The sequence below is a fragment of the Tiliqua scincoides genome, chromosome 8, assembly GCF_035046505.1.
Source record: "Tiliqua scincoides isolate rTilSci1 chromosome 8, rTilSci1.hap2, whole genome shotgun sequence".
Lineage (NCBI taxonomy): Eukaryota > Metazoa > Chordata > Lepidosauria > Squamata > Scincidae > Tiliqua > Tiliqua scincoides.
Genome location: NC_089828.1, coordinates 55143782 through 55171273, shown reverse-complemented (window position 1 = coordinate 55171273; position 27492 = coordinate 55143782). Strand labels below are relative to the sequence as shown.

General features: G+C 47.5%; 1 protein-coding gene across 2 annotated transcripts in view; it reads left to right on the top strand.

The window, feature by feature from the left end:
* AUTS2 (activator of transcription and developmental regulator AUTS2) overlaps positions 1-27492 on the top strand; it is a 656992-nt gene that overhangs the window by 615822 nt on the left and 13678 nt on the right. For both annotated transcript variants that reach the window (XM_066636105.1, XM_066636104.1), the window contains exons 8-12: positions 12475-12952; positions 14489-14751; positions 16181-16401; positions 18021-18065; positions 25908-26003. In XM_066636105.1, coding sequence (XP_066492202.1) covers positions 12475-12952; positions 14489-14751; positions 16181-16401; positions 18021-18065; positions 25908-26003 — 1103 coding nt within the window. The remainder of the gene's footprint in view (positions 1-12474; positions 12953-14488; positions 14752-16180; positions 16402-18020; positions 18066-25907; positions 26004-27492) is intronic.

Here is a 27492-nt window from a genome sequence, read left to right as displayed (position 1 = left end):
GCAAGGCTCTATGAAGGGCAGGGAAGAGGTGGGAGGGAGGTGTTCTGGGGAGGGAGGGGGCAAGAGGAGAAATGATATTTTTTTATTTACAACCAGAAAAAAGATGCTCAAATGTTTTATCTCCCTATATTTACATAATCTTGCGAACTTCAAGAGCCGAGTTCCTTGCAAACTGCAGGAGCTGAGCTCTTTGCAGGGCAATTAGCAGCTACCTGATATTTGAATAGCTTCAGGGCTTGAGGCAATATCTGATGTTTCCATCACCAGTGTTTTCACTGGAGGCTTTGCTTGGGTCTTTGAGACCCACCGAGAATCGGGTTGCAAGCTACCAGTGGGTCCCAACCCTCAGTTTGGGAACCACTGGTCTAAACAAGTCCTTTGAGGAAGTGTTGAAGGAAGGCTCTGTGAAATGGCTTTAAGTTACAGCAGGGTAGATTTTGGATGCAGGGCAGGAGAAGCTTTTTAACAGTCAGAGCAGTTCAGCAATGGAACTGGTGATCAGGGTGGGGATTCTCCCTTGCTTGGTTTTCGGGTGGCTCCCTTCCCTTGGTTTTCAAGCAAAGGTGGACAAAGTTTGCTCGATCTCTGACTTTTGTCCAATGAGAAGGGGTCGGACTGGATGACCTCAAAGACCACCTCCAACTCTTATCCCCCTCCCCATTTCATTTTATTTTGCTTTTATATTGTTGGTATTTGGCACTAGTGGAGTGACAGCAGTTTCCTTACAGCCCAATCCTGTCCACACTTTCCTGGGAGTAAGCCCCATTGATTGTAATGGAACTTACTTCTGAGTAGATACGCATAGGGGTTGGACTGTCAGTCTTTCCTTCTACAATTTATTTCAAATTTTGATATCCTGCCTACCGACCGACATCCTCAAGGCTGCATCTTCCTGACGGTTTCCACCACTCGCCTTATTCTCGGCCGTTGTCGTATCACCCAGATCGCTCAACCTACACACTCGCTCTTAACACCCTGGCATACTAGGCAGTCATCGAGGGACCTTATTATAGGTACTTCTGGTGCACTGTGTGCTCAGAATAACTTTTTCCCCTCTTTCAACAAGGAAAGCACCCCAAGCCCAACCTGGCACCCAGATCTTTCCATGACAAACAAATAATTGGATGCAGTGCGCCTTCAGCTCGGAGCCCTGTAACACCGGCAGTGGTTCGCTGATTGCAAAAGGCATGACTTTGCCTGGTGTGTGTCAGGGCGAATCACTTGAAGAGCCGCAAGCAGTGACATGCCAGCGTGACAGCCCTGCAAAAACAGGGCCCTCATTACGGTACATGCCGCGACAGGTGTCCCTGGTCGACGCATGACAAGCGGCTGACATCCAGGTGCCTGGCTGGCATCCTGGAACAGATGCTGAGCTGTCACCGTGCACTTTCACAGAGCTGGAAGACAGTGAATGTATAGCAGTACTTAGGCATTAACCTCTGTTATTCACGGATTAGGAGGCCGCCTTTCCTGGGTCAGAACATTGGTCCATTTAGGTCAATATTGTCCTCACTGACAGGCAGCAGTTGTCCAGGGTTTCAGACAAAGATCTCTCGCAGCTGAGTCTCTGCGAGGAATTTTATCAACCTTACAAAGTTTCTTCTGGGCCCCTTCCCCCCTCCGTTGGATCAGAATTTCTATGCATTACAATATTTAAAACTATGTAGGCTTACCCAAAATGTGAATATTTCACAACAGTATTTGCAAACGTTTTCTGAGATCCCAGGGAATTTTATGCTTTCCGTCTTTGGTTCCCTGGCCCCCTTTCTGACCCTGTGCCCAGGTACAGTGTAGCCCCTGCCCCTTCCTCTCATGAACCCTGGCGAGATTGGAAAATGTAAGATCCCAGGAAATTTCCAGGGTCCCTCCTTTGTCTCCTGCGCCCCCTTTTTGGACACCAAGTGCAATTCACCCTATGCGATCCCCTCTCATGAACCTTCTCAGCTCTACCTGGATTTCTTTCTGGGAACTTCACACAACAAAGTTGTGCAAGGGTGGGAACGACCCCTCTCTCCATCCCTGGACTGCCACTTCTAGTCAGGGGGGCTAATAATTAACTAGCTGGGCCACTAAGACAACTTGGATAACTCAAAAGCTTGCTGCTTCCTTCTTTGTCTCATTTTGGGTGGTCCTCCTTTTGTCTCACTTTGGGGGATCCCTTAAATGATGAAGGGATCACCAGACACTGTCTGTTTGGCTGCTGTTGTTTTCCTCTAATGAACCATTGCCTGCCTACAATTTTTGTATACCTTTGGAGGAAGCCAATATCACCTGAGAAATTTTGGAAAATATTCAGGACAATCCTCTACAACCAGGGGTGCTCACACTTTTTTGGCTCGAGAGCTGCTTTGAAACCCAGCAAGGCCCGGAGATCTACCAGAGTTTTTTTTTTACAATGTTCACGCCATCATAACATATAACATTTATGTGTACAATGTATGTTGGTGTACCTTGCATAACCACATGAGCCAATATTGCACAACACAACATAATTAACTATAAACATTTTTTGTAATTACTTGAGTTTACTTTGATGACTTGCACTGAAGTGAATCAGCCAAGGATGCATAGCCCGGACAGTAGCTGCTGACAGCCAGCCTCAAGCACACTTCCAAATGTTCATTAGTCATAGTGGACCATTGGACTTAATGATCTTCATGTAGGAAAAGGCTGACTCACATAAATAAGTGGAGCCCTTCCTGCCTCAGGTGCTCTTATATCTCTGAGGGCCCTATTGCCTTCAAGTGGCTGCAGCTGTGCAGCACACTCTGCTGGATGCCCAGGCCTTACCCTTAAAGGAGCCACTGCTGACACCACATCTACCTCCTCACCAGATCTTCCTCGATTCCAATACAAGTGGGGGGGGGGAGCAGATCTCTATACAGACCAGTGCAAAAACGGGAAAGGTATGGAGGAGGGAAGATCTCTATATAGACATCACAGCAAGACCAGTGCAAAACCCCTTGCACACAGAACCAACAGATGGAAGTTGGGGGGGGGGCAGATCTCCATACATACCAGTGCAAAAACAGGGGAAAGGTAAGTCAGCCCCAGTAGAGTAAACGGGGCTCACTCCCAGGGATGCGTGGACGGGAGAGAAGCCTGCGATCGACTCATTTTGCCTCGCGATCGACCGGTGGATCGCGATCGACGTACTGAGCACCCTTGCTCTACAACAGTGATTTTTCAAGTGGTGTCCCTTAGCACATTGGGTGTGCCACAGAGGTCCACAGGTGTACCATGGGAGTTTGGGGGAGGTTAATTTATTAGTAGGAGCCATTAGTAGGGTTAAGTTATTAGTGGGGCATATGAGCTCCTTGCCTGCAGTGCTATGTGCCTTGTCAATTGAAAATGCTGGATGCAAGGGAGTGGCATGAGGATTCAGGTCTCTTGTGTGCTCCATGCATCGCGAGATCCACCATGATACCCAACAGGACTGGGCTGTTAATTAACCTGAGCTTCTGTTGGTGCATCAGTGTGGCTCAAGCCGTGCCTCAAGTTGTCCATCTCTTAACGAGATGGACACTTCTGTGCCAGGTTCTTTCAATGCAATGAATGTATTTTAATGTAAATACAGATGGGGAATGATGTCCTTGCAGGGGGGTGGGGTGGGGAGAGCGACACTTTCTGCAAAATGAGTTTCTCACGGAGATCTCGCTTCACCCATCAGCGAGAGATTATGAAGTATGTTGAACAATGTTAATAAAAGCTCTCTCTTTATTGCGGCCTTAATGATGTGTAGAGGAAGTTAATATGGGAAAGTACTAGAGATAAAGCTGAGATTAAGGGTGGATTGAAGCTCTTGGATCACTTGGCAATAAATTAATAAATAAGTGGTGCGCACAGCCAGATTCTTCCGCAGAAAAGAAAGGCGACTAAAATGATCTCAGGGCTGGACCACCTGCTCCACGAGGAAAGACTAAAATGACTGGAGGCTCTTCAGTTTAGAACAGTGTTTTTCTACCAGTGCACCGTGAATGGTTCACAAGTGTGTTGCTGGAGTTTGGGAGAGATTTATTAGTAGGTTCAGTGGGGGATGTGGGCCCCCTGCCGGCAGTGTGGTGTGCCTTGTCAATGGTCCAAAAAACCTGTGATGTGCCTTGTCAATTTTAACGCCTTGTCAGCTTGCCGTGAGATGGAAAGGGTTGAAAATCACTGGGTTTAGAAGAAAAACAGTGAAGGTAGAGATGCGATTGACTTGGTTATACAATTGTGCACAAGTGTGTAAAGAGCAGGAGAGATTTTTCTCCTGCCCTCATAATACTAAAACTCTAGATCCTGGGGGTGGGTGGAATTGAGCAGAGGTTTAAGATGGACTGAAGAGGGGACCTCTTCACGCAGCACTTAATCTGTGGAATTCGCTCTGACAAGATGCAGTTATGGCCAGAGTGCTAGATCAGTGTTTCTCAACATTTGTCCCCCGCCATATCTCTTCACACGGTCCACCTATTTGAAGTACCACTGGAAGTAACATCACCAGTTACTTCTGGGTTGGGAGGCCGGATGCAATGTGACAAACACCAGTAAAAGGCTCAGGACGGACAAGAAGGCTTTTTCGAGTGTGGAAACGCATGGTTTGGAACTCTCCTTGCCGAGCCTCCCACTGCTGTTTGTTGCATCGTGTTCCTGGTCTTGCTGCCGGGAAGCAGGTGTCCAGGGGTCACATGAGTACCACAAGACACCACCTCAAGTACCACTGATGGTACTTGTACCACTGGTTGAGAAACACTACGCTAGATGGCTTGCCAAGGGGGTTAGCCCAATTCACGGAGAAGGGCTATGTCTATTTGTGGCTATGATTAATCAGTGTCCTGATTGCAGCTGCCATGTTCAGAGGCAGTGCAAGTATAGAGAGCAGTTGCAGGGGTGCAACGGAAGGAGAGGGCACCCTGTGAGTTTTGTGCCTGAATGGGGATCTAAACCCAGGCGTCCCTGCACCTAATCAAAAGCTCTAACCACTGCACTACACTGGAACCACCTTCCAGTGGTCCCACAGGCACATCCACTGTGACATTCCAACTGCTGGACAATGAGTAAAGCTTTATTTACACCCCATAGATCTCTCCCTGTCCTACCATGACATCTACCAAGATAAACGATGCCTTTTCACCCCGTCTCAACTCATTTCTGCTCTCTGGCCTCAGCCTTGTCTTTCAGGGGAGCCACCCTGATCACCCTCCGCTTCTTCCCGGGATTAAGAGCTTTCACTTGTCATCCTGGTGTGGAGGAAAACCTGAGGAATAAGTGCGCTTAGTGCAAATCTGGCCTTCAGGAACGCAGGAGGATTAAGCTGGGAAGTTTATACAAAGCGTGAGAGATCTGTGACCAGAGGGAATGAGCTGGCAGCTTAAAGGCTAGGAGCGGAGTGAGGGATTTCCTATCGCTAGATCTCCATCGCCTCTATCAGCTTGTGTCTTTGGAACTGTTAATCTTATTTGGAAGGGGGCACAAGTCCTAAACCTGCATTTACTGCTGAGAAAACATCATTAACTCTGATGTAGAATCTGGTTGCTGCCTCATTATCCTGCAAATAACCACTGGAAAAAAAAAAAACTGTCCATCATTTACAGTCACTTTGGTCTTCACTACATTTTCCCTCTCACACAACATCAGGACCAGAGGGACATCCACTATCATTGAGTGCCCGAACACTCAGAATAGACAAAAGAAAATATTTCTTTATCCAGTGTGTAATTAGTCTGTGGAACTCCTGGCTACAGGATGTGGTGTTGTCACCTGGCCTAGAATGGCTTTCAAAGGGGATTGGACAGATATCTGGAGGAAAAGTCCCATCATAGGTTACAAGCCATGATGAGTATGTGCAACTTCCTGGTTTTAGAAGTAGGCTAGCTCTAGTAGGCCAGGTGCAAGGGAGGGCACCAGGATGCAGGTCTCTTACTGTCTTGTGTGCTCCCAGAGGTATCTGGTGGGCTCTGTGAGTTACAGGAAGCTGGACTAGATGGACCTGTGTCCTGATCCAGTGAGGCTTTTCTTATGTTCTTATGCTACAGTATAACAGCCCAATCTTATTTGGAAGTTGTGCCACAGATACCGGCGAGATGACCATCGTATCCTAAGGATGACCGTCCTGGCAATGCCACACTGATAGCGCCCCAAAGCCAGTTCAACAAAGGCCAAATGCCAGGTCTGTCTTGGCAAAGCAACATGGGTGCAGCCCTTCTCAATAACACCCCCAGTGTCCCTGAAAACACTGACCCAGGCTATTATCTATGGGGTGGTGTCCTAATGGACGCACATTTTTGCCGTGACGTCAGCACATCATCTGTGCATCAAATGTTGTGAAGTCAGCATGTTGTGTGGTGTCAGGACACACCATTTTTTAAAAAAACAATTGACGAGTCAAAACTGTGCAGTCAGGGGGGCTCATATCCCTCCAATGACCCTACTAATAAATGACTCCTCCACCAAACTCCACCAAATGACTCCTCCACCAAACTGCCAAGGCACATCTGCAGACCATACAGAGGTATCCTGGGACAAGGAATTTCTGCTGGATGTGGAGATGACTAGGAAGCCAGAGAGTCATTTCTTTGGAGTGACCAGAGCACTGAACCATAACAGCACAAGTGATAACCCCTTACTAGTTTAACTCTCCACATCTAGGCTGCACACAAGCATGTTGGTGGTCTGCTTCAATTGCTTGACTTTCCAAAAGCCAGGCTTAAAAAAGCATCCATAACCATCGCAAAAGGCCAGAGACTGCAATCCTGTCAATGTTTACACAGGAGTAAGCCCCATTGACTATAATTGTTAAAAGCGTATACATAGTAGCCTGCTAAAAGTACAGATCTGTAATATTTCCCCAAATCAGGGAGGTGCGGTGTGGGGGGTGGCAGGTGAGACAGAACTGCCCCATTGTAGTTCGTGGAAAAGCATTGCAACTGTCCTGCCTACTTACACCCAAGGAGGATCTCCTTGCACCCGCTTTCTCAGGTGTAAGCAGGTGGGGAAGCTGCAGTACTTTTCCACGGGCTACAGTGGGGAGGTTCTGCCTCACCTGCTGCCCCACACTGAACGCCCCTGTCCCAAATGCAGTCACATACCGTGGTAGCATCAAGACTAATATATTAAAAAATAAAATTCACATGGATGGGGACCCACCTGAAATTGGCTGGCTACCCATCTCGGGATCCCAACCTGCTGTTTGAGAAATGCTGCTGTAGCCTGTTCTTTGTGGGACTGCCCATTTAGAGCATCTGGAAACTTCAAGTTGGGTCAAAATGTGGCAGCCAGATTGTAAGTAGAATCTATGGGGCTGTGACTATGCCATACCCCTGCTATGCCATCTGCACTGTGGCTTCTTTTCTGGGCACAATTCAAGGTGCCGCTTATTATTTTTTAAAACCTTATGTGCTCAAGACCAGAGGCGTAACTAGAAGCCCTGGCACCTGAAGGACCGTGTCTCCCGCATGTGGATCTGTCCATCACTCAAGGTCAATGGGACAGGCCTTCCCAAGTGTGCCATCCTCCATGAAAGCTCATTTCATCATGAGATCCAAGATGGTGCCATCTGGGAGAGCAGGTAGGAGGCCCCCGCACCAGGTACATCTCATGGAGTCCCTGTGAGTGCACCACAACACCCTAGCGACCGTTTTCAACCACTGCGCCATGGCACATTGGTGTGCTGTGAGTGGCCCACAGGTGTGCCACAGAAATTTGGGAGAAGGTCATTTATTAGTACGGCCAATGGGGGAGGGGGATGAGAGCCCTCCACTGACAGCATGGTGCGGCTTGTCAATTGTCTAAAACCTAATGGTGTGTCTTGACCATTTCAGGGCCTTGTCAGTGTGCCACGAGATGAAGAAGGTTGAAAATTACTGCCCTGAGACATCATGACGCACACTTTGGAACTCCTGATCTAGCCTCTTCCCCCATCTTAAAAAGTCATTTTTTAAATCCTGTTTCTCTTGTTTGGAGCAAATTATACCAATCTATCATTGCAGAAGAGTTGTGATGCCGCTTTACTGCCGTACACTGTGGTCTTCCTTCCTGCGTTTAGAACTCCTTGAATTAGCTCCTGTTGTGAAGATGCTCTCCATTCTTGAAAGTCTTCCTCTTGATTCACAGTGCAGCAGGTTTATATACATCTGAAGGAATGGCTCTCCTGTGGTTGGGAAACCAGCTGTTTAAAATACAGACTTTCCCAGGGCTAAGATGCTTTATGTCCCTACTTCAGCCCCTCCCTCTGCTTAGTGTCATAAGGAGTTAGAAGCTTAAACCTGCGCTCCCCATGTGTAGCCTATCCTAAATGACAGCTGAACAAACTCAAGAATGAAACGGGGGGGGGGGGGATTATGTTCCTGCCTGGATTTGCACAATGGGGAGCCAGATTTTGTAGAGAAGAACTTGGCCGAAGGATAAAACCGCATTCTTTTATTACCATAATTGATGGAGGCTGTTAATGTTTGTGTTGCAGGAAGGGCTCCCAGGATGCCAGCAAGCAGTGTTTATATATTTGCCTCTTCCTGTGGCATTCTCCACGCACTTGGAACCCGTAATCTCATTTCCCATCCAAGATCAGCAAAGCATCTTATCACTGTTTGGGGCGTGCTTTAGAACAACCTGATTGTAATCTTTTGGAAATGAGGGTTTGCGGAGATGGCTAAATGGGGCGCTCACTGCTGGAGCACATGTTTTTATATTGGTTGGTCCTGAGTTAAATCTCTGGGAACGGAAGTCAAAGGATTTGGGGAAGACTCACCGTGTCTTTGGAGAGCACCTGCTCTTCATGCAGAAGATTGCAGCATTGTAGATCGTATTGAGCTCGATCAGCTATTTTCAACATTTTTCTTTTTACGGCACAACCTCTATGGTCTTGTCTCTGGTCTTCATCTCTTGCGATGTCACTTCCGGCTTCAGTGCGGTGTGCTTTGTCAATTGTAAACAAACTGATGGTGTGCCTGGGCAATTTTTGTGCCTCATCAGTGTGACATGAGATGAAAAAGGTTGAAAATAGCTGATCTAGATCTATCTGATCTAGATCTAGAAAATAGCTGCTGTCTCTCTGCCAAACCCCTCTCTACCACCTCCTGAGTAATACTGACATAGGATACTGACGTAGATACTGACAATAAATAGATACTGACAAAATAGAAGGTGTGCTTGTCTGACTACCTGGGTGACTCAGAAGGAGGAGGGAGTTGTATGCCAAGTCCGGACCAGGCTGAGTCCAGGAAGAGGAGGGACCCCTGCCTGCTGCAAAGGAGGTCATTTCCAGTCAGTAGTGTAGCCAGAGGGGGGGCACATGGTTTGTTCTGCAGGTGCCGCAGTATGCCATGTAAGCAGCCCCAACCACTGGCTATCAGAGCCATTCCAGGCAGTGACGGCAATGTGCAGGTGCTCAGCTCAGATGGCAAGGGGTAAGGACCACTTACATGGCACATTGTGGCACCTGTGGCAACTTACTGCACGCCCCCTCTGGCTATGCTATTGGTTCAGCCAGCTTTTGGCAGCAGGTGCATCAGCCCGTTCTGGGAGCAGTCCTGGGAGCCCGTGTTTGTGCTCCAGCCCTCTTTCCGACCCTGTCTCAATCCTGCCTTGCTGCACAGGTTCATTCATGGCTGCCTTTGCCTGCCTAGTCTGGTACAGAGCTGTGCCCTACCCTGCCTAGAATGTTGTTCATGAGGACTGATTGTCTCTGTGCCCGGGGCTCCAAGTCTCTGGTAGGGGGTGCCACCATATTTGCCTTTAGATGGGGGGAGGGGAAGACCTGGAGTACCTGATGTTAGAGAGAGAGACCCCCTCCCACGTTCACCGTGATGCAGATCTCTCGGGTTGATTGGCGGGTAGCAGTGGACACTTGTTTCAGCCGGTCCAGTTGTTTCTCATAAAGCTCCATTTGTTTCGGAGGAACGCCTGGGGCTCTCAGTCGTGCCTCGCCTTGCCGTAGTATGAGGCCTCAGAGCCGTAGGAGGCCCTTGAAAGCGGAGCGCAGGCGTTGGCTGAGGCTGTCACAGCTGTCTTGACGGTAACGGATGTTTACCCAGAATGACAGGGTCTAAAATGGAACCGCGAGGCCTGCCAAGACCTTGTCATCCCTTCCACCTTCCCGTGCACAAAACTCGAACAAATGTGGAGCTTTCCCCTCAATTTGTCTTTGCGAATTTCAGGAACTGGGAGGAGATGTGAGCCCCAGTAGCACCCGCCGGGTTTTGAATTACCAAAACTTAACTGGAATGCGTTTTTACTTTTAAAGAACCAGCAGGGAAGGGATAAGGAAGGAGAGTGGAAGGTGATGGAGGTCATAAACCAAGATGCCCAGCAGGCAAGGCTTGGTGCCTGTAACGGTCTCAATCCGGATTCCACTGCAAGCTGGGCAGGTGGAGCTCTGTGGCTCAAGAGTGCCCTCTGGGCTGCAATACTGGCTTGCCTGAGCAATCTGTCAACTGACTTCTTAGGGACAATCCCCATCCACCAGACCCTAGGAAGCCCTAGCCTCCCAGCTGGCTCTTCACTACAAGCAGGACACCTCTTGCCCTCACCTCTTGCCTCCGTCTGATCCATGTTTGAGGCCCTGGAACAAGACTGCCCTGGAAACAGAGCCGCCGAACCCGGACAAGTTTTTTCAGCACTTTTTCCAACTGTGCTCCAAACTCCTGGGGCATACCTGTGGACCTTTTGCAGCATACCAGTGCACCACAGCACACCTGCTGAAAATCACTGTTGACTACCACGAGTATCATTGTCCCAGGCTGTCTGGCTTTTAACAGCCTTTTGGGACCCTTCCTTCTTCTGAAGGGGAGGTTTCCTGCAAAGCGACCTTCTCTGGTCTGGTTTTCTCTGGCCTAGGTAGTGGCAGTTGTCTACTGTCCCAGTCAGAGGATGGGATGGACTGGAAGTGGATGCCAATCTCAAAGTGCTACGCCCTGCACAAATCTGTGCATCTATCTGTGTAATGATTACACCTTCATTCCCTGTTTGTAGGCTCCTGGAAGGCCTCTGGGTGGCTACGGTTGAAAACAGGATGCTGGGCTGGATGAACCATTGATCTGGCTCAGGAGGGCTTGTCAGATGTTCTTATGAACCTTTAGTGTAGTGACTTTCAACTGGTGTATCGTGGCACGTTGGTGAAAGGTCCACAAGTGTGCCGGGGGATTTTGGAACACAGTGGTTAAAATTAGCTGAAAAACCATTCTGGGTTCACTACCTCTGTTTTTAAGGCCACTGTCTGTAGTCATTGATTCTCTGTTCCTCTTCCTCCACTGGTAGAGGAAGAGGGACAGACAATTTGTTACTACAGGTAGTTTCCCTAGAAACAGAACCAAGGAACCCAAAATTGACATCTCAAGGGGTGAAGACCAAAGAGAAGACCATAGAGATCAGTGTGCCATGAGAAGAAAAATGTTGAAAATCATCTCTAGTGTCTACACAGGAGTTTCTTCTGCTCTTGGCTTGGCTTTTTCATATACTGATAAATAAGCATCATGTATCATGAAGAGCATCTTGCTCACTCAGCTATAAACTGTGGATAGTGGCAGTAATTCCTCTATAAAACAAGGGAAAATGTGTTAATATGACCTTGAAATACAGCTGGAGGAAGGCATGGGGTAACCTGCGGAAGAGATAAAAGTAGATGACATTTATCAGCGATCTGGGAGTTGGGATTCCCAAAGAATATCCCACAGATGAGAACGGAGTTCTGCACTGTCCGTATTAATTATTGCTGTGCAGAAATGTGACTCCTTAAAGAGAGGAGACTGAGGCATGTGGTGGCAGTGGTCTTTTCATCACTTAACATGCTTTACCTCAAGCCCTTCAACTGCCAAGCGTCAGCTTTCAGCAACTTGATGGCGTCAAGCAGGCTTGCAGAGAGCATCTTGCCTAATCCCTGGTGGTGAGCTAGAATGTTTTCTTGTGAAGGGGGAGAGGTTTTTGTTTTCGGAAGTAAGATGAAATGCCCAGCCCCATTTTGTCATCTTGTTCGCAGGCGGTGGAAATGGGGAGACTGGGGGGCAAAAAGTAGGGGCTTGCCTGCTTTTTATTTTAATGAGAAACCATTTTTGTTTCCCATAAGTCCCTGGAAACAATATGTAGGATTATTCCAGGCTGTGGTATAGCTAGAGGGGGTGCAAAGCACTAAGTTTTGCAGGGAGCATCACTGTGCCACGCAGGCAACCTTCCTCCATTTTACTCTAGCGGCCCAGATTAAGACAATTTCACATGCATGTGTACGTCATCACGCAACATTGTGTGGCGGTGTCTTCTGGGTTAAAAAACATGGCAGCCCTCAGCAGCCTCCTTTAGAAGTCCATTCACCTTTCACCCATCCTGGAAATCACCATGGTGATTCCCCAAATGTTCTGCCTGCCAGTGGGGTGGCAGAGTTGAGAAGGGAGCATTTTGGTTCAGCCTTCATCAGAGCAGCCCGCTGAAGACCCACTGTTTGCTCTTGGTTGTTTTGATGGTCTCTTCACGTAAAATCACCCTTTGCCTTTCTGCTGTTCTCGTTTCCAGATACGGACTTGGGGGTTGGTACGCTAACAGAAAACGAGGATCAAGATGCCCGGACACTGGCGGTCCCCAAAATATCGGGACTAGAACGGAGTCAAGAGAAGAGCCAGGAGAGTGGGAAAGACCCATCCCTTGACCCCGCCGTGCCTAAAGACCTTTGTCCTCAGGTTTCTCAACATCCGGTCCCACCTCATTCGGAGGCGCCGTCGGAGGTCCATTCTCCAAGCCCTGTGGTGGTCCAGCGGACTGAACCTCCTCCTCCATCACACTCTGAAGCCCCACAGCCGCTGCAGCCCTTGGAAGAAACCCAACGCTCCGCGGCCCCTCCACCCCCCACACAACGCCCGCCAAGGCCATCCACTCCAGGACAGCCTCCTCATCCAAACCGGCCATCGTCAACCCAACTGCGCCCGCCCTCGCGAAACCTTTCGCAGCAGTTGTCGGCATACAATAGCAGCAGCTTGAGTCTCAACAGCTTGAGGTGAGGCCCTTGGGATTGACTGTATCAGAAAGGCAAGGGTTTGACAGTTCAGTAGAAGAGACCAGGTTTATCAGCTAGGTGTATGTCATAAAGAACTCAGGCCAGTGTGAGACAAGAATTGCACTAACAAAAATTTGAACTGTTTTGTGTTTGTCTGAATATTATGATATTTTTGTATTAATTTTTGTGCAAGCGTTTCCAAAATGCCGCAATTTTTTGGCATTGCATCAACAGTTTAGCCACAATTTATGCTATGCAGTGGTATGATAGTGATGTGTATTGTTAGAAAATAGGATGGATAAGAAGTCCAAATTTAAGATAACTCAGGACTCAGATTGCCTCTCTTTAAATGTACAGGTGGGGCTTCAGTATCCACTGATTTGACGCACCACTGATACAGAGGTCCACCTTTAAATACCTTGTAACAAGGAAAGAAAGCACCAAAACCCAATATCCTACTTTTGTGCTGTTAAATAATTATAATTTAATTCCATTAGATTCCATTATTCATCCCATCTGGTGACTGAATGTGGTATAGCGTCCATACTGGAGGTTCCCAAATTTTTTGGCATCAGGACCCACTTTTTAAAATGACAGTTTCAGGACCTCCCTAGGTTTACCAGACTTTTAAAAAGGAGTTCTAGATTTTATTTATTTATAACAATATGCAGAAAAAAGACCCACAAACATTTATCTCCCTATATTTATACATGCTTGCAAACTGCAGGAGCTCAGCTTGTTGCAGGGCAGTTAGCAGCTACAGTATGACTTTTGAATAGCTTCAGGGCTTGAGGCAATTAGTTATCTGATCTTTCCATCATCCTTTGGCAACTCACCAAAAATCAGGTCATGACCCACCAGTGGGTCCCAAACCCACAGTTTGGGAACCGCAATGAATTCTGGGGTGACAACAGAGCAGCAAAAAACCTGGAGGTGGTCTGCAAAGCTTTTTTCCCACTTATTTGGTACCCGTTGATTTTTTTTTTTTTAAATCCACTGGGTGTTCTGACCTGTATATTGTTTGGGGGGGGGGGGGCACCTGGGACAATTGTCCTGTGTTGGGATAGCAAGTTGGGCTAGATCAGGGGTGTCAAACATAAGGCCTATGGGCTGGGTGCAGCCCATGGAAGCTCTTTATCCAACTCATGTGAGAGTTGACCTTTCTCTTCACCGCCCACAACTGCTGAGCTATACTGAGGTGTCACCTCTGAAAGGGTAGCCCCTGTGATAATTGGGCTCTCCCATGTCTTGAAAATACGATCAAGATCTGCATGTTTTCTCCTCTGGTATTTGCAGCTGATGAGCTCCTAAGTGGAAAAAAAAAAAGAGCTCAATGATGTAACTTCCTGCTTAATGGCATCACTTCCAGCTCCCAGCTGGAACGCTATTCCAGCTGATTAATGGCATCACGAACGCTATTCGGACCACTGTATGGAAAGTGTTGGACACCCCTGGGCTAGATGGTTTTGGTGCCTCCCTGCCTTCTGATGGGCCTTCTCTCCTAATGTTTCGTCTCCTTTTTCCCCCCTTGAACAGCAGCAGCAGAAGCAGCACTCCTGCCAAGACTCAACCACAGCCTCCTCCCCCACACATAGCTCACCACCATCCCTCCGCATCGCCCTTCCCCCTCTCTTTACCAAGCCATAGCCCGCTCCACACCTTTACGCCCACCCTCCAGCCGCCTGCACACTCTCATCACCCCAATATGTTTGCCCCTCCCACGGCATTGCCGCCTCCTCCTCCTCTGACATCAGGGACGTTGCAGGTTCCAGGCCATCCCGCCGGGAGCACTTACTCAGGTGAGGTTAGCAATGTCTTTGGCTGACTGTTTTGTCATCCTTTGAGTGGCATCTTGTGACTGTACCCTTTGGTGGGAGAATCAGAGATGGGAAAAGGTGGCTCTAGGACAGCCATTTTTAACCGCTGTGCCGTGGCACACTGGTGTGCCGTGAGTGGTCCACAGGTGTGCCACAGGAATTTGAGGGAAGGTCATTTTTTGTAGGGATTTGAAGCAGCATGGCGTGCCTTGGCAATTATCAAAAACCTGACGTGTGCCTTGGCAATTTTAGTGCCTTGTCAGTGTGCCATCAAATGAAAAAGTTTGAAAATGGCTGCTCTAGGGGAAGGAAGGAGAATAGGAAGATTCTCGCTGAAACAACCAAAATGCATAATTTTAATTCATGGAATGCACTGCCCCCAAATATAGGGATGGTCACTGACCGAAGGCCCAAACGTGGCCAGGGAAAATGGTACTAGGGTACAGGGCACTGGGGCAGCAACAGAGCTGGTGTAGCGGAGAGGAGTCGCTCGGGGGCTATGTGGCAGTCGGAACATGCAGCAAGCCTTTCACCTCTCATCCTCCTCAACTGGCTTCACCACCGCTGTGTGTTGGCAACCTTCAGTCTCGGAAGACTCTGGTATCGCGCTCTGGATGGTGGTTCTGGCACAGCGTCTAGTGTGGCTGAAAAGGCCGATTCGGGAGAAATCGGTGCATTGAATTTAGTGGGTGTTGCACCAGCGGCCCTGTGCCCTGAGTGGGGTGGCCACATCCTGCTAGGAAAGATTCCATGAAACAGGTGCTTGTCCCCCTGGGCTGCCTCTTGAACATGAAGGCCCCAAGCCATTGCAGAGAAACTGTGGAGTGTAAGGCACTGTTTGCGGTTAGCGCAAATTTTAGTTTGTTGGAATTCATGCAAAGTGCCTATTAATATAATATAATAATAATATACAGTATTTATATACCGCCTTTCTTGGTCTTTATTCAAGACTTTATTCAAGGCGGTTTACATAGGTAGGCTTATTAAATCCACGCAGGGATTTTTACAAATTGAAAGAAGGTTCTCTCTTTCAAGAACTACCACATTCAAGATGTTACACTCCGATCTGGTTTAACATTCTGGCCTCCATCCTCCCACGCTCCGAGCAGATGGAACAGCTCAGCTGCAGCTTGCCAGCTGCTTCAAGGTCGCACGGTGCCGGTGGCCTCGAACTGGCGACCTTGTGGATGTTAATCTTCAGGCAAATGGAGGCTCTACCCTCTAGACCAGACCTCCTGCCCTATTCAGTATGTGAGATGGAGAGTCAAAGCAAAGAAACACGTGGTTGGCCTTCGGTTAGCCAAGCTGGAGATGGAATGCACGCTGCAATGCTCTGGTGTGCGAGATGCATAATGTGAGTGCCATGGGAATGGAAAGCACAACATACTTACGAGGTCTCCTTGTGTTTCAGAGCAAGACCTTCTCCGCCAGGAGCTGAACACGCGCTTCCTGGCTTCCCAGAGTGCCGACCGAGGCGCCTCGCTGGGCCCGCCGCCCTACTTGAGGACGGAGTTCCACCAGCACCAGCACCAGCACCAGCACACCCACCAACATACACACCAGCACACCTTCACGCCTTTCCCCCACGCTATCCCACCCACCGCCATCATGCCGACGCCAGCACCTCCCATGGTGCGTACCCCAGGCAGAAATGTGAGGATAAGTAGAACACAACTCTCTTTTGTTGCAAAAATGTACAACGACGGCAGTCTGTTGTGACGAGGGTGGGAATGGCTGGGGGAAGAAGGAATGCTGGGAGGTGGAGGAGTCCTCCAGCCTGTGGCCCAGTGGAATGTGCTGAAGCCGGAACCCAGATCAGTTCTGAGTTCTCAGAGAACAATTCTTTGAGGCCCATAAGTAATGGGACCGTAGCTGGTTTGACTCGGTGTGAAACTTCTCCATGTATGCACAAAACAGCCTCTCGTAATCTGAAATCAGATAATTGTATACAAAATAATACACCAATTTTGGGACACAGCAACACCTTGAGCTTTCATCTGGTTAGGGACTAGCACAAGGGCGAAAGTCAAAAATGGACGAATGTCCGAGCAGAGCCTTGTTTAGCCTGCAAATTTATTTTGGCCGACCGAACGCATAAATTAACTAACGATATCACACGTGTGAATGCACGTCTAATTGAATAAAACTAAATAAGTGATAAAAAATTGAATAAATAAACCTGAAGTAAAAGAAAAAAAATAAAGATAAGAACATGAATGAACATCATGGAAAGTTGGATGAAACTGGATGAAAGAGGAAAGCGCAGGGATAAAATTTGAAGTGTGGTTTTAGGTGAAGATGGCTGAAAGAGCAAAGCGATGAAAGCCAAGTGGATGAAAGTCAAGGGGTTGCCGTGTTTATAATTGCCCTGAATGCCTGCATTGTCTGTTCAGCAAGGCGGCTGGCATTCTGCGGAGCCAAATGTATAGTCAGACCTGTGAGACAGTGCAAAGTATTTGCTGCTCTTGTGGCACAGTAGCAAGAGCCTGAACGGACAGGTTCCATGCTCTTTGGAGTGCAAGTGCATTTGGACCTATGGTGAGAGGATAGCCTCTTCTGTCTCTGACACGCTCAGCCTGCTTTGGAGAAATGGCGGGATGAGAACTGGAAGAGGCAACAGAGGTAAAGAGGCGGGCTTACAGGGCGTGTGTGCTTTAAAAGCAGAACAAAAGGGGAGGGAGCGTAGAAAATGCGCAGGCCACTTTGGGTTGGACCACAGCCGCTGGATTGTGGTCTGTGTCGAAGAGCTCAGCCTGAGCTGGGCATCCTGTTCTTGGCTGTGGACATGGTGGGTGGTGATACCTGCCTGGCATGGTATCTTTCCTGGCTTAGTCTAAGTGAAATGCTAAGTGGTAGGCCAGAAGCCTTACTAAACTTGCACCCTTCTTGTGGCCATATCGCCCCCCCCTCCTGCTTTTATTTCCAGCTACCACTGCAACACTAGAACTGCTGTACCTCCTTCATTTTGAACAACTCTTGAGTCTTTGTCTCTTCCCTTTCCTACGGCTGCCACCCTCAATGCCAAGTGTTTTCCTCGGTTCCTGATCTCTTCCCATTTTGATGGCTCTCCTTGTACTCCCTCCCATCTCTGGATGGTCACCATTTTGAAATGCACTTTCTCTGCCTGCTCCCCTGTTTTCGGTGACCGCTAGAATTAAATGGTCTGCCCTAAAAGCCCTCTACTGAAACAAACAAAGTGTGCCAACTGGTTTTTGTAAAGTAATGAGTTTGTGCTTTGATCCTTTTTACAGTTTGACAAATACCCTACAAAAGTTGACCCCTTCTACCGCCACAGTGTGAGTTATTATTATTGCCTTGCAATGCTTTAATTGTCGCTTTTCTGCAAGTGGGCAGAGTTCACCACTCAATTCATTGCTGAACATCCAATTTCCACTTTCATCCTCTCTTGTTCATCACTATAAACTGTCCCATCAGTGTGTCACTGACTTTTGTTTGTGGCTTGTCTCTTGTTAAAGATGCAGTGTACTGTATCGTCCTTTAAAACAAAACCCCAAAACTAGAATATCCTTTATCTCTGAAACTGTCGTCTGAGTCTAGCTGTCTGGGTTTGGGAGCCTGTTGGCACCTGTTGGAGACAGGTCTGTGTCATGCCCCACTAGCTTACTATAAAATCAGACCAGCATTGGACAAGACCTCCTTCTCAGAGAAGGTTCTCCCCACTGGCTAATGCCCAGATCCATCTTTGGTGAGGAGTATTTTTCTTAACAGAAGATGCCAGTATTGTGACTAGAGCAGGGGCGGGCAGAAGGTAGACTGGGATCTACCGGTAGATCTCTAGGTGATTTGCAGGATATCGGCAATTCCGATCAGTTGTTGAATAGGCTTTGCTTTCCTAAATGTTGATGATGAAATGAAGTGTGAAAGGGGAGAACCAGGGTGTGTGTGGGTGGGTGGACTGTGAGCTCCATTCTGTTACTAACAACAACAAATTCATGGACAGCCTCTGCTCAAAGGCACCCTGTTCCTTAATTCTATATCCCATTTATTTTCAACATAAATAGCACAATGTATTTGAAGCACACTGGAAAACTTGAGTGTCTGAAAGGCGTGAGGGGGGGACAGTGAGTGGGTGCTGCACCCTAACAGTTTGTTTGGGGCAAGTCTGAAGAAGGCCTCGTGGAGTTTGCACTCAGGAAGATGTGGAAAAGAAACTGGGGGGGGGAGACTTTCCTCCTGAACTACCCACGACCCTCTCCCAAACTACCCTTGCCTCCTAGCTGTCTGCTCCAGTGAGGAGTCTGGGAGCTGATACCATGCACATGGGACCTCTAGCTATTTGTGTGGGCAGTCCGAAAACACGTGACCATGGCATGGTTTTCATACTGTCATTCCAGCGCTTACAGTAGCAGATCGGGAGATGCACCATACATGTCCTAGATAGGATGGGATTGTTAGAGTATGTATTTTAACCCTCTTCTCCCAAATCACCGAAATGAGCTTCCCCATTTTGTTGTGACTTGGGTGGAAAATTGGAGCTGTCCTGTCTTTGCCTTAGGAAATATCTTTGGCTCCTCAAGTGGTCACCACCATGGCCATTTTGTTTTTAACAGTCAGTGGACAGAGAAGGCTGCCTCCCTCTCTCTTTTTGAGTGGGCCCATTATACAGTTAATTAACCATTATAGACGCAGGAGTTCTTAAGACACACATTTTTGGGATTTACAAAGTGATTTTTGAACAGAGGAACTTGCCTGCTTAATGGCTTCTTGAAAGCTTTCCCTGATTTAATATCAGCTCATTTTCGAAACGTTTTCTGCGCCGGTGGAAGAGAACACGTTGAAATGAAATAGAATTAGAACACAGCAATGAGCTGTGAAAGGAGGGTGGGGGTGGTGGAAGAAGAGCCCCAGCACAGGTGCCTGCGTGAAATTGCTGAAAATGGTCATGTTTTTTTGTAATGGAGTTAACTGCGAAAGCACTTGAGGGTTCTTGAGTACGTAGCATGCAGCCATCAAATGTAGCCAAAACATTGAGATATTTAGATCAGGCAGGCATGGTGCTTACCAAGTAATACATCCATTATTCAATTGGAGGGGGTATATTTCCCCCCCTCCAGTTTGTGATAATAAGAATACCCTTGCTGGATCAGGCCAAAAGTCCATCCTATCCAGCTTCCTGTATCTCACAGTGGCCCACCAGATAACTCAGGGAGCTCTCAAGACAACAAGAGACCTGCGTCCCATTGCCACTCACTTATACCTGGCATTCTGAGGTAGCCCACTTCTAGAACCAGGAGCTGGACATATCCATCATGGCTTGTATCCTGTGATGACTTTTCCTCCATAAATCTGTCCTTTTGAAAGCATCTACGCCAGATGCCATCACAGTGTCCTGTGTCAAGGAGTTCCATAGATTATTTACATCCTGGCTAAAATAAAAACTTTTTTTTCCTTTAATAATAACAACCCCTTAGCTACCGGTTTGAGATGGATACGGGAGGGATGGGATTGCAGCTCAGCGGCAGAGCACAAGCTTTGCATGCAGAAGGTTTCAGGCTCCATTCCTGACACCATCTCCAGAAGGGGCTGGTTCTGGAACTCTGGGAGGTGCTGCCAGTCAGTGTCGACAGTACTGAGCTAGATGGACCAGTGGGGTAATTCAGTTGAAGGAGCTTCTGCAGCCTAAGAAGAAGCTTTTTATGTAGAAGGGATTTTGGCTAAAACTGAGATGAGTTAGCAGGTGAGCTTGTGGATTTCTTAATAGTTTATCTTCCAATTGGACCACTAGAAATAGCATTTGAGAGCCAGCACAATTCAGCAGAGAGAGCACCGCACTCTCTAACTCATGTGCGTGTGCATGAGTGAGTGGAAGAAGGATGCACACACTCGCTGGCCAGCCATGCAGGGTTGAACATGAGCAAGTGTGGCTGGGAGCAGCACAGATCTTGGAAGAGCTGTCTGTAAACCAGTGAGAGTAAGAAAGAAAAGCTTCCCATTTTCCTCCCCAGAAGTTCTGCAGCTCAAAAACAAGCAAGCGCCGCCCAGAGAAGTAGGACTGTGAATATTGTGTCTTCAGATATGAATGGCTCCAAACTGCTCTGCGAATGTGTTTTTCACAGAGCTGGGATTGAAATTAAGACGAGAAGGAGTCTTGTTGCATCTTAGAGGCTGGCACATTTATTTCAGCACCGTAGACTACAGTCCATGACATCATATGCAGTTAGCGGTGGTAATGATAACAAGTTGTGCGGATGGTGACCCTCTGTATAATTTCCATATTGCAACATGGCCCTTGAGCTGAAAGGCTCCCCCCACCCCAATCTAGGGAGAAGCTGCATCCCATAGCCTTGTTAGAGTGTCGCATGGAGCAATGGCGCTCAAAGCAAGGGACTTCTGACTTGCATTGCGGGAGTCTCTGCGCTCCAAGTTTCTCTAGATCTGTGCCTTTCAACCCTTTTCATTTCACAGCACACTGAAAAGGTGCTGGACTTGTCAAGGCACACCATTGGTTTCTTGACTGTTGACAAAGCACACCGCACCGCCGGTGAGGGGCACATATCTCCCAGTGGCCTGACTAATAAATCACCTTCCCCCAAACTTTTGCAGAACATTCAAGGCACACCAATGTGCTGTGGCGCACTTTTTGAAAATGGCTGCTGTAGATGTCCCTACGAAAGTTTTCTCTCATTCTCTTCCTTCCATAGATGAAGCTTTTCGATTCAGCCAGTATTTGGGGGCCGCAGGGGCCCTGATGCATCATCTCTTTGCCTTTTTTCAGCGTGATGAGCTAGTCAATATGCCATGCTAATGGTTTGCAGATTGTGCAAATGTTCAATTTTTACAGCAATTCTCTCTATAAACCACAGACTGCTAATTTCATTTTAATGGTGGTGGTGGGGGGGGGGCAACATCTTAGATCTTATAAGAGCTTCTTCCCCCTCTCCACAATTAAATAGTAATTTTCTTTGAGTCTCATTTCAAAGCGGCACAGCAAAATTTGATTCGCTTTGTGTCTCTTCCCATACAAAATGCAAGCATTTAGAAAGACAAGGAAAAGCATACTAGCTTTTTGATTCTGAAATGGCTCTTGAGACCTACCCATTCACAACTTTTCCGCATCTCGTATTATTAATGTAGCAGCAATGAAATCATGGCCCAATGATGTCCATAATCCCCCATGTCACAGTATTACCAGTGTTCAAATAATGAGTGCCAGAGAGGGCTGATCCCCCTAAACTTTTATGATAATACCTTTATCTGTCATTTAGAAGGCTATCTAGAGGGCTACAGGCAAACCTGTATTTAAAATCCTCATTTCACTTATAACAAATGCAGCAATTTTCATTGTTTTTCTTCTTGTGGTACACTGACCTCTGTGGTCTTCTCTATCGTCTTGGCTGCTTGTGATGTCACTTCCAGCTTTTGGGAGACTTGTTCAGCCACTCTTTTAGGGCAACTGTCTGTAGTAATGAATTGTCTGTCTCTCTTCCTCCACCGAGTCTTCAGGTTAAGGGAGAGGTACAGACAATTTGTTACTGCAGACAGTTGCCCTTGAAACAGAGATGCAGAACCTGGAAGAGTTTTTCAATGATTTTCAAGGCCTGTGGTCCAAATTCCCGCAACACTCCTCTGGACCTTTCCCGCTACACCAATGTGCACAACACTGGTTGAAAATCTCTGCACTAAAGGAATCTGAGCTGTTGGTGGCTAACCGGGAAAGAGATCTTGGGTTGTGATGGGTAGCTTGGTGCAACTGTCAACACTGTGTGCAACAGTTGGAAAAAAAAAATGCATGCAAATTCCATGCTGGGGATCATCAGAAAAGGGCTGAAATAAAACTGTTTCTATTATAAAATTCCCTATACAAATATATGGTGCAGCCACAACTGGAAAATTGTGTACAGTTCTTGTGTACAGGTGTGGTGTACACCTTTTGTGTACAGGTGTGATGTACAGTTTACCACTCCTCTGGTTATTTTAGAACTAGAAAAGCTGCAAAACAGGGCAGCCAAAACGATCAGAGAATGGAAGAATCTTCCTTTCAAGGAAAGGCAAAAACATCTGAGTGGGGAAACATCATTTGGGGAAAAAGGGTGGTAAGTGTTGGGAGGTCAACACTATTGTGGTTCGTAAAAGTACACGTGGTATGGAGAAAGTGAAGTTCTTTGCCCTGTCCCACAACCTTAGACCCAGGGGTTAGTGAATAAAAATGGTTGGTGAGAGACTTAAAACAGACAAACGAATGGACTTCCTCGCAGAGATCATCAGTGGTTCTCAAACGCACCTGGGTCATGGCACCCCTGCAGCCTCTTCTACCTGCCTTAGCTGGGCATTGCCACCTTGCAAGGTGGCAGTGCCCAAATCTCCTGAGACTTCATGTCATTTATGAGACTTCATTCTATTTATGGTCTATTTATGACCATGAGACTATTTATGACCTGAGAACAGGCAGGAGGGGTCAATGGAGGAATCCCGCAGTGCCCCTGTGAGTGTGCTATGACACCCTAACAAACAATTTGGGAGACCCTGGAGTACATCATTAATCAGTGGTATTCATGACGACAGGTGACGGTGGCCACTAGTTTAGATGGCTCTAGAACAGGATTGAACTGGAGTGGAGATGAGCTCTTCCAGGGCTCTTCTCTCACATTCCTATTTATTTATTTTAATCAATTTACTGCACCTCCTTCTTCTAACCCTAACATAACTTGTGGTAGCATGCAGCTCATTATTTAGGAAGAGGCTGTAGATCAATGGTTTGCACTTACTCTCCATGCTAATTCCTGGCTGCACCTCCAGGGGGAGCTGGAGAGCCATTGCCAGTCAGTGCAGACAGTGCAATCAACCAAGGATCTGACTCGGTTTAAAGTTGATTGGGTTAAAGTTGGGTAGGCTTGTTTTTACTAAAAACCTCTTGCATTTCTCATAAATCGAGCACTGAATATTGCACAAATATCTAGCTTCTGTTTAGCCCTCATGAAATTGGCTCACACCAAATCATCTTGCCTTTTTCTTGCATGAGCTACCTGCGCACTCATCTGTACATCTCGTTTTCTTGCTGCACTGTGTATATTTCCAGTTGTTTACGAACCTGCAGTGTACCTTTCCATCGTCTGTGCATAGACATGTCACTCCTAGTCTTGCCTGCGCATGGGCAAATAACCCAATGCCATGTAAGCATTGGTCATCTGTGATTATTTTACCCAGTTAGGTCACGCAGTGATAAATAGAATGAATTCTGCGACTTGCATTATGTAGTAACCAAGCAGAGCCGTAGTTGGCTGTCAAACCAGGGTCAAGACATTCGAGGCCAGGATCAATCAGCAGGAGCTGAAATTGGAGAGTATATATAAAAAAATCACATACAGTGGGCCCTCCATATTCACACGGGTTTGGTTCTGGAACTTCATGTAGATACCAAAATCCACGGGTGTCCAAATCCACAGATGTCGCGATGACAGAATGGTGTGAATTTGCGGAAATTACATGAATTTATGCAAATTGAATAAATGTGTGCAAATTGGATATAAACTCTAAACTTGTGTAAATTGCCTAAAACAGTGCTTCTCAGTGCTTCTCCCTCAATGTACCGCTTGCTGTGTTGTGCTGTCCTTGGAGATACAACCGGAAGTAATTGGCAATGATGTCATCACCAGTTACTTCCAGTTTCAGAGACCACGATGGGACCTTCCAAAGTCAGTAAGAGGCTCAGGGTGGGTGGGAGAGCTTTTCCTTGCACCCGAAAACTGCATGCTAGAGCTCTGCCCATCACCCCATCGCTGTTGGAAGCTCCTGTTGCAATCTCACTGCTGGGCAGTGGGTGCAACACATACCATCCAACACCACCTGACATACCACTGGTGGTACGTGTACCACCGGTTGAGAACCACTGACTAAAATATACCTAAATTGCATAAACTTGCATCAATGGGCGGAAACAGGGCAAACACTGAAATGGGAGGGTGTGACACGAACAAACCTACATCTTCAATCCAGGGTTGATTAAATCCACAGATGAGGACCCCGTGGATACGGCAGGCCTGCTGTTCTGTGATTTATAATATATATTACAAAACAAAAAACCCAGTGGTTGCCCAAGGAAAGGCTGAACCAGCACAGGGCGTTATATAGCTCTCCCTGTTGAACAGCATGAATGACTAGGCTGGTTGGGTGAAGTCGCTCTGACACCCAGGAGCCCTTCAGTGCTTAGGAAATTCTCCAGTGAGTAGGGTCAGGGGGTCACCACATGACGGAGGAGTTGCCAGATCTTTAAGTTCCCAATTCCAGTCTGGATGCTTAGGGTGAAATGACATGTTAACACTATTGGGTCCAAATTCTAACCAACTTTCCAGCACTGGCGTAGCGGTGCCAATGGGACGTGTGCTGCATCCTGCAGTTGGGTGGCCATCATGGAGGCCTCCTCAAAGTAAGGGAATGTTTGTTCCCTCACCTAGAAGCAGTATTATCCTTATGTCAGTGCTGTTAAGTGGGTTAGGATTACACCCATAGTGTTGTTGTTTTTCTTTTTAAATTCTATTATAAATAGTGTGCAGGGAGAAGCCTGTAGTTTACTCCTGCTGCGGTTCAGGTCCCAGCTGCAGCCCACTGTATATAATTATTTGTTGGGCTTGCTGAGATGATGTGTGTGAGGTTGGCTTGAGCACTGGAAATGCAACACATACTTGTTAAAATTTGTTTCTGTGTTTGGAGTGGGAGCTCAGGTTTGGGGGCGGTCAACAGGAAAAAAACAGCAACATCAGGTCCACATTATACATTCAGCACAGCATGTATTTTAATTCTTATGAACCCCCTTTTGTCTCCATCTGTGGCATAGCTAGAGGGGGTGCAAAGCACTAAGTTTTGCAGGGAGCCTCACTGCAGCATGCAAGCGGCCCCTTCCCCCCCCCAGCCATTCCAGGTGGGGGGGAGTAAAACAGAGGCATTCTCCTCCCATGCCCCCTGCATTCGCCTCTGTTTTGCTCCCATCACCCGGAATGGCTCTGAAGGTGTGTGCTTGTGTGCTGTGGTGAGGCTCCCTGCAAAATGTTGCACCCCCTCTAGCTACGCCACAGGTCTCTGTTTCCCTTTCTCTTTCCTCTCAGTTAAAACTGTGAGAGTTGTACTTCAGAAGTGGATCCTTAATTCTCTTATTTTCTCCATTCTTTTTTGCTCCGTCACAGTTATTCCACTCCTACCCTCCAGCCGTATCAGGGATCCCACCAATGATTCCTCCCACCGGTCCGTTTGGCTCTCTGCAAGGAGCATTTCAACCCAAGGTAAAAGCTGACTGTATCTTTCATGTCTTTAAAATATGCTTGTGACATTTGCTAATTTAAAACACACACAACCGAAGCAATAACAATCTGATGAAAACAAAGCACGCTGAATGTGCTCACAGGAATCTAAGAAACGGGCTTCCAAGGGCGAAACAGGAAAGAATGTAAAGACAGATTCAGACTGCTTAGAAAGTTAATGTTAAAGCCCAGGAGTTGCTACCAACAAGGCCTCATTTCTTATGGAGGTCCATCCAGTGGCCACCATTGATGGACCATTAACTAGGCCTTTTTCCTTTTGGGACACTTTGAGGGATCTTTTGAAACCCCCCCCCCCCATTTTCACAGCCCAAATGCTCACCCAGGAACCTTCCTGCAGTCCTAACTTAGATTGACTTTCAGGTATGAATCATTCTTGTGGTCAAATCATAGCTAGCTTCCTGCACTGTGCATGCAGTATCTTCTTCCCCTTTTCCAGGCCAGATCCACCTGCAGGGATCAATGTGGACTTATCACTGGCACAGTTAACCCATTGCAGCTGCTGGGGCTTACTCTGGGAACAAATGTCCAGCAGCCTGAAATCCCCCCATGGGATGCAGTGTAGCCCGTGCTGGTGCTGCTGAATTGCTGGGATTTCAGCTGGACTGGGCCACAAGATCAGCAGCTGACATCCCACCGTGCTGTGCAAGCAAGCATATGCCTTTTGATCTTCGAAACCTGGAATGGCTCTGAAGGGGAGGGGGAGGGGCCACCTGCACAGCGTGGTGAGGCTCCCTGCAAAACTTAGTGCTTTGCACCCCCTCTAGCTACACTACCGCACACTCTTTTTGTTTGGTGAAGGTGATGCCTGCCTTGGTCACTTGAGGCCGCAGCCCTAAACACACTTTCCTGAAAGTAAGTTCCATTGAATACAGTGGGACTTACTTTTGAGTAGTCACGCATAGGAGTGTGCTCTTAGCTCTTGAAATCACAGCTTGGGCGGGGGGGGGGGGCGATGATAGCCTTGTCTATGGGGAGGCACTATAGCTCAGTGGTATAAGCTTCAAAAATATGGTAGAGCATTGATGGTAGAGCATTGGCTCAGTGACAGAACATTGGTGGAGCAAGGCCGCAGAAGATTTCAGTCCCATCACTCCAGCCCTTCCTGTAGATTTCTCCATCTGAAACCCGCCAGATCTATTGCCACTGAGTGCATTCTCTACTGAGTAGCTGGACCGGATAAGAGGTGGCTCTTTTGGACTAGCCCAGGTCACACACTTCTGATTTCCCTAAGCAGAGGCCAGCACTCTGGGGACTGTGCTGCATGGCCTGATCCTGCCTTATTGGGCCTGCCATTCTGGTTTGTCTGGTACATGCAATATAATAATAATACAGGTATTTCTATACCGCCTTTCTAGGTCCTCAGATTTCTCCTCAGACTTCATTCAAGGCGGTTTACATGGGCAGGCAATTTAAATCCCAGAAGGGATTTTTACAATTAGAAAGGTTCTAT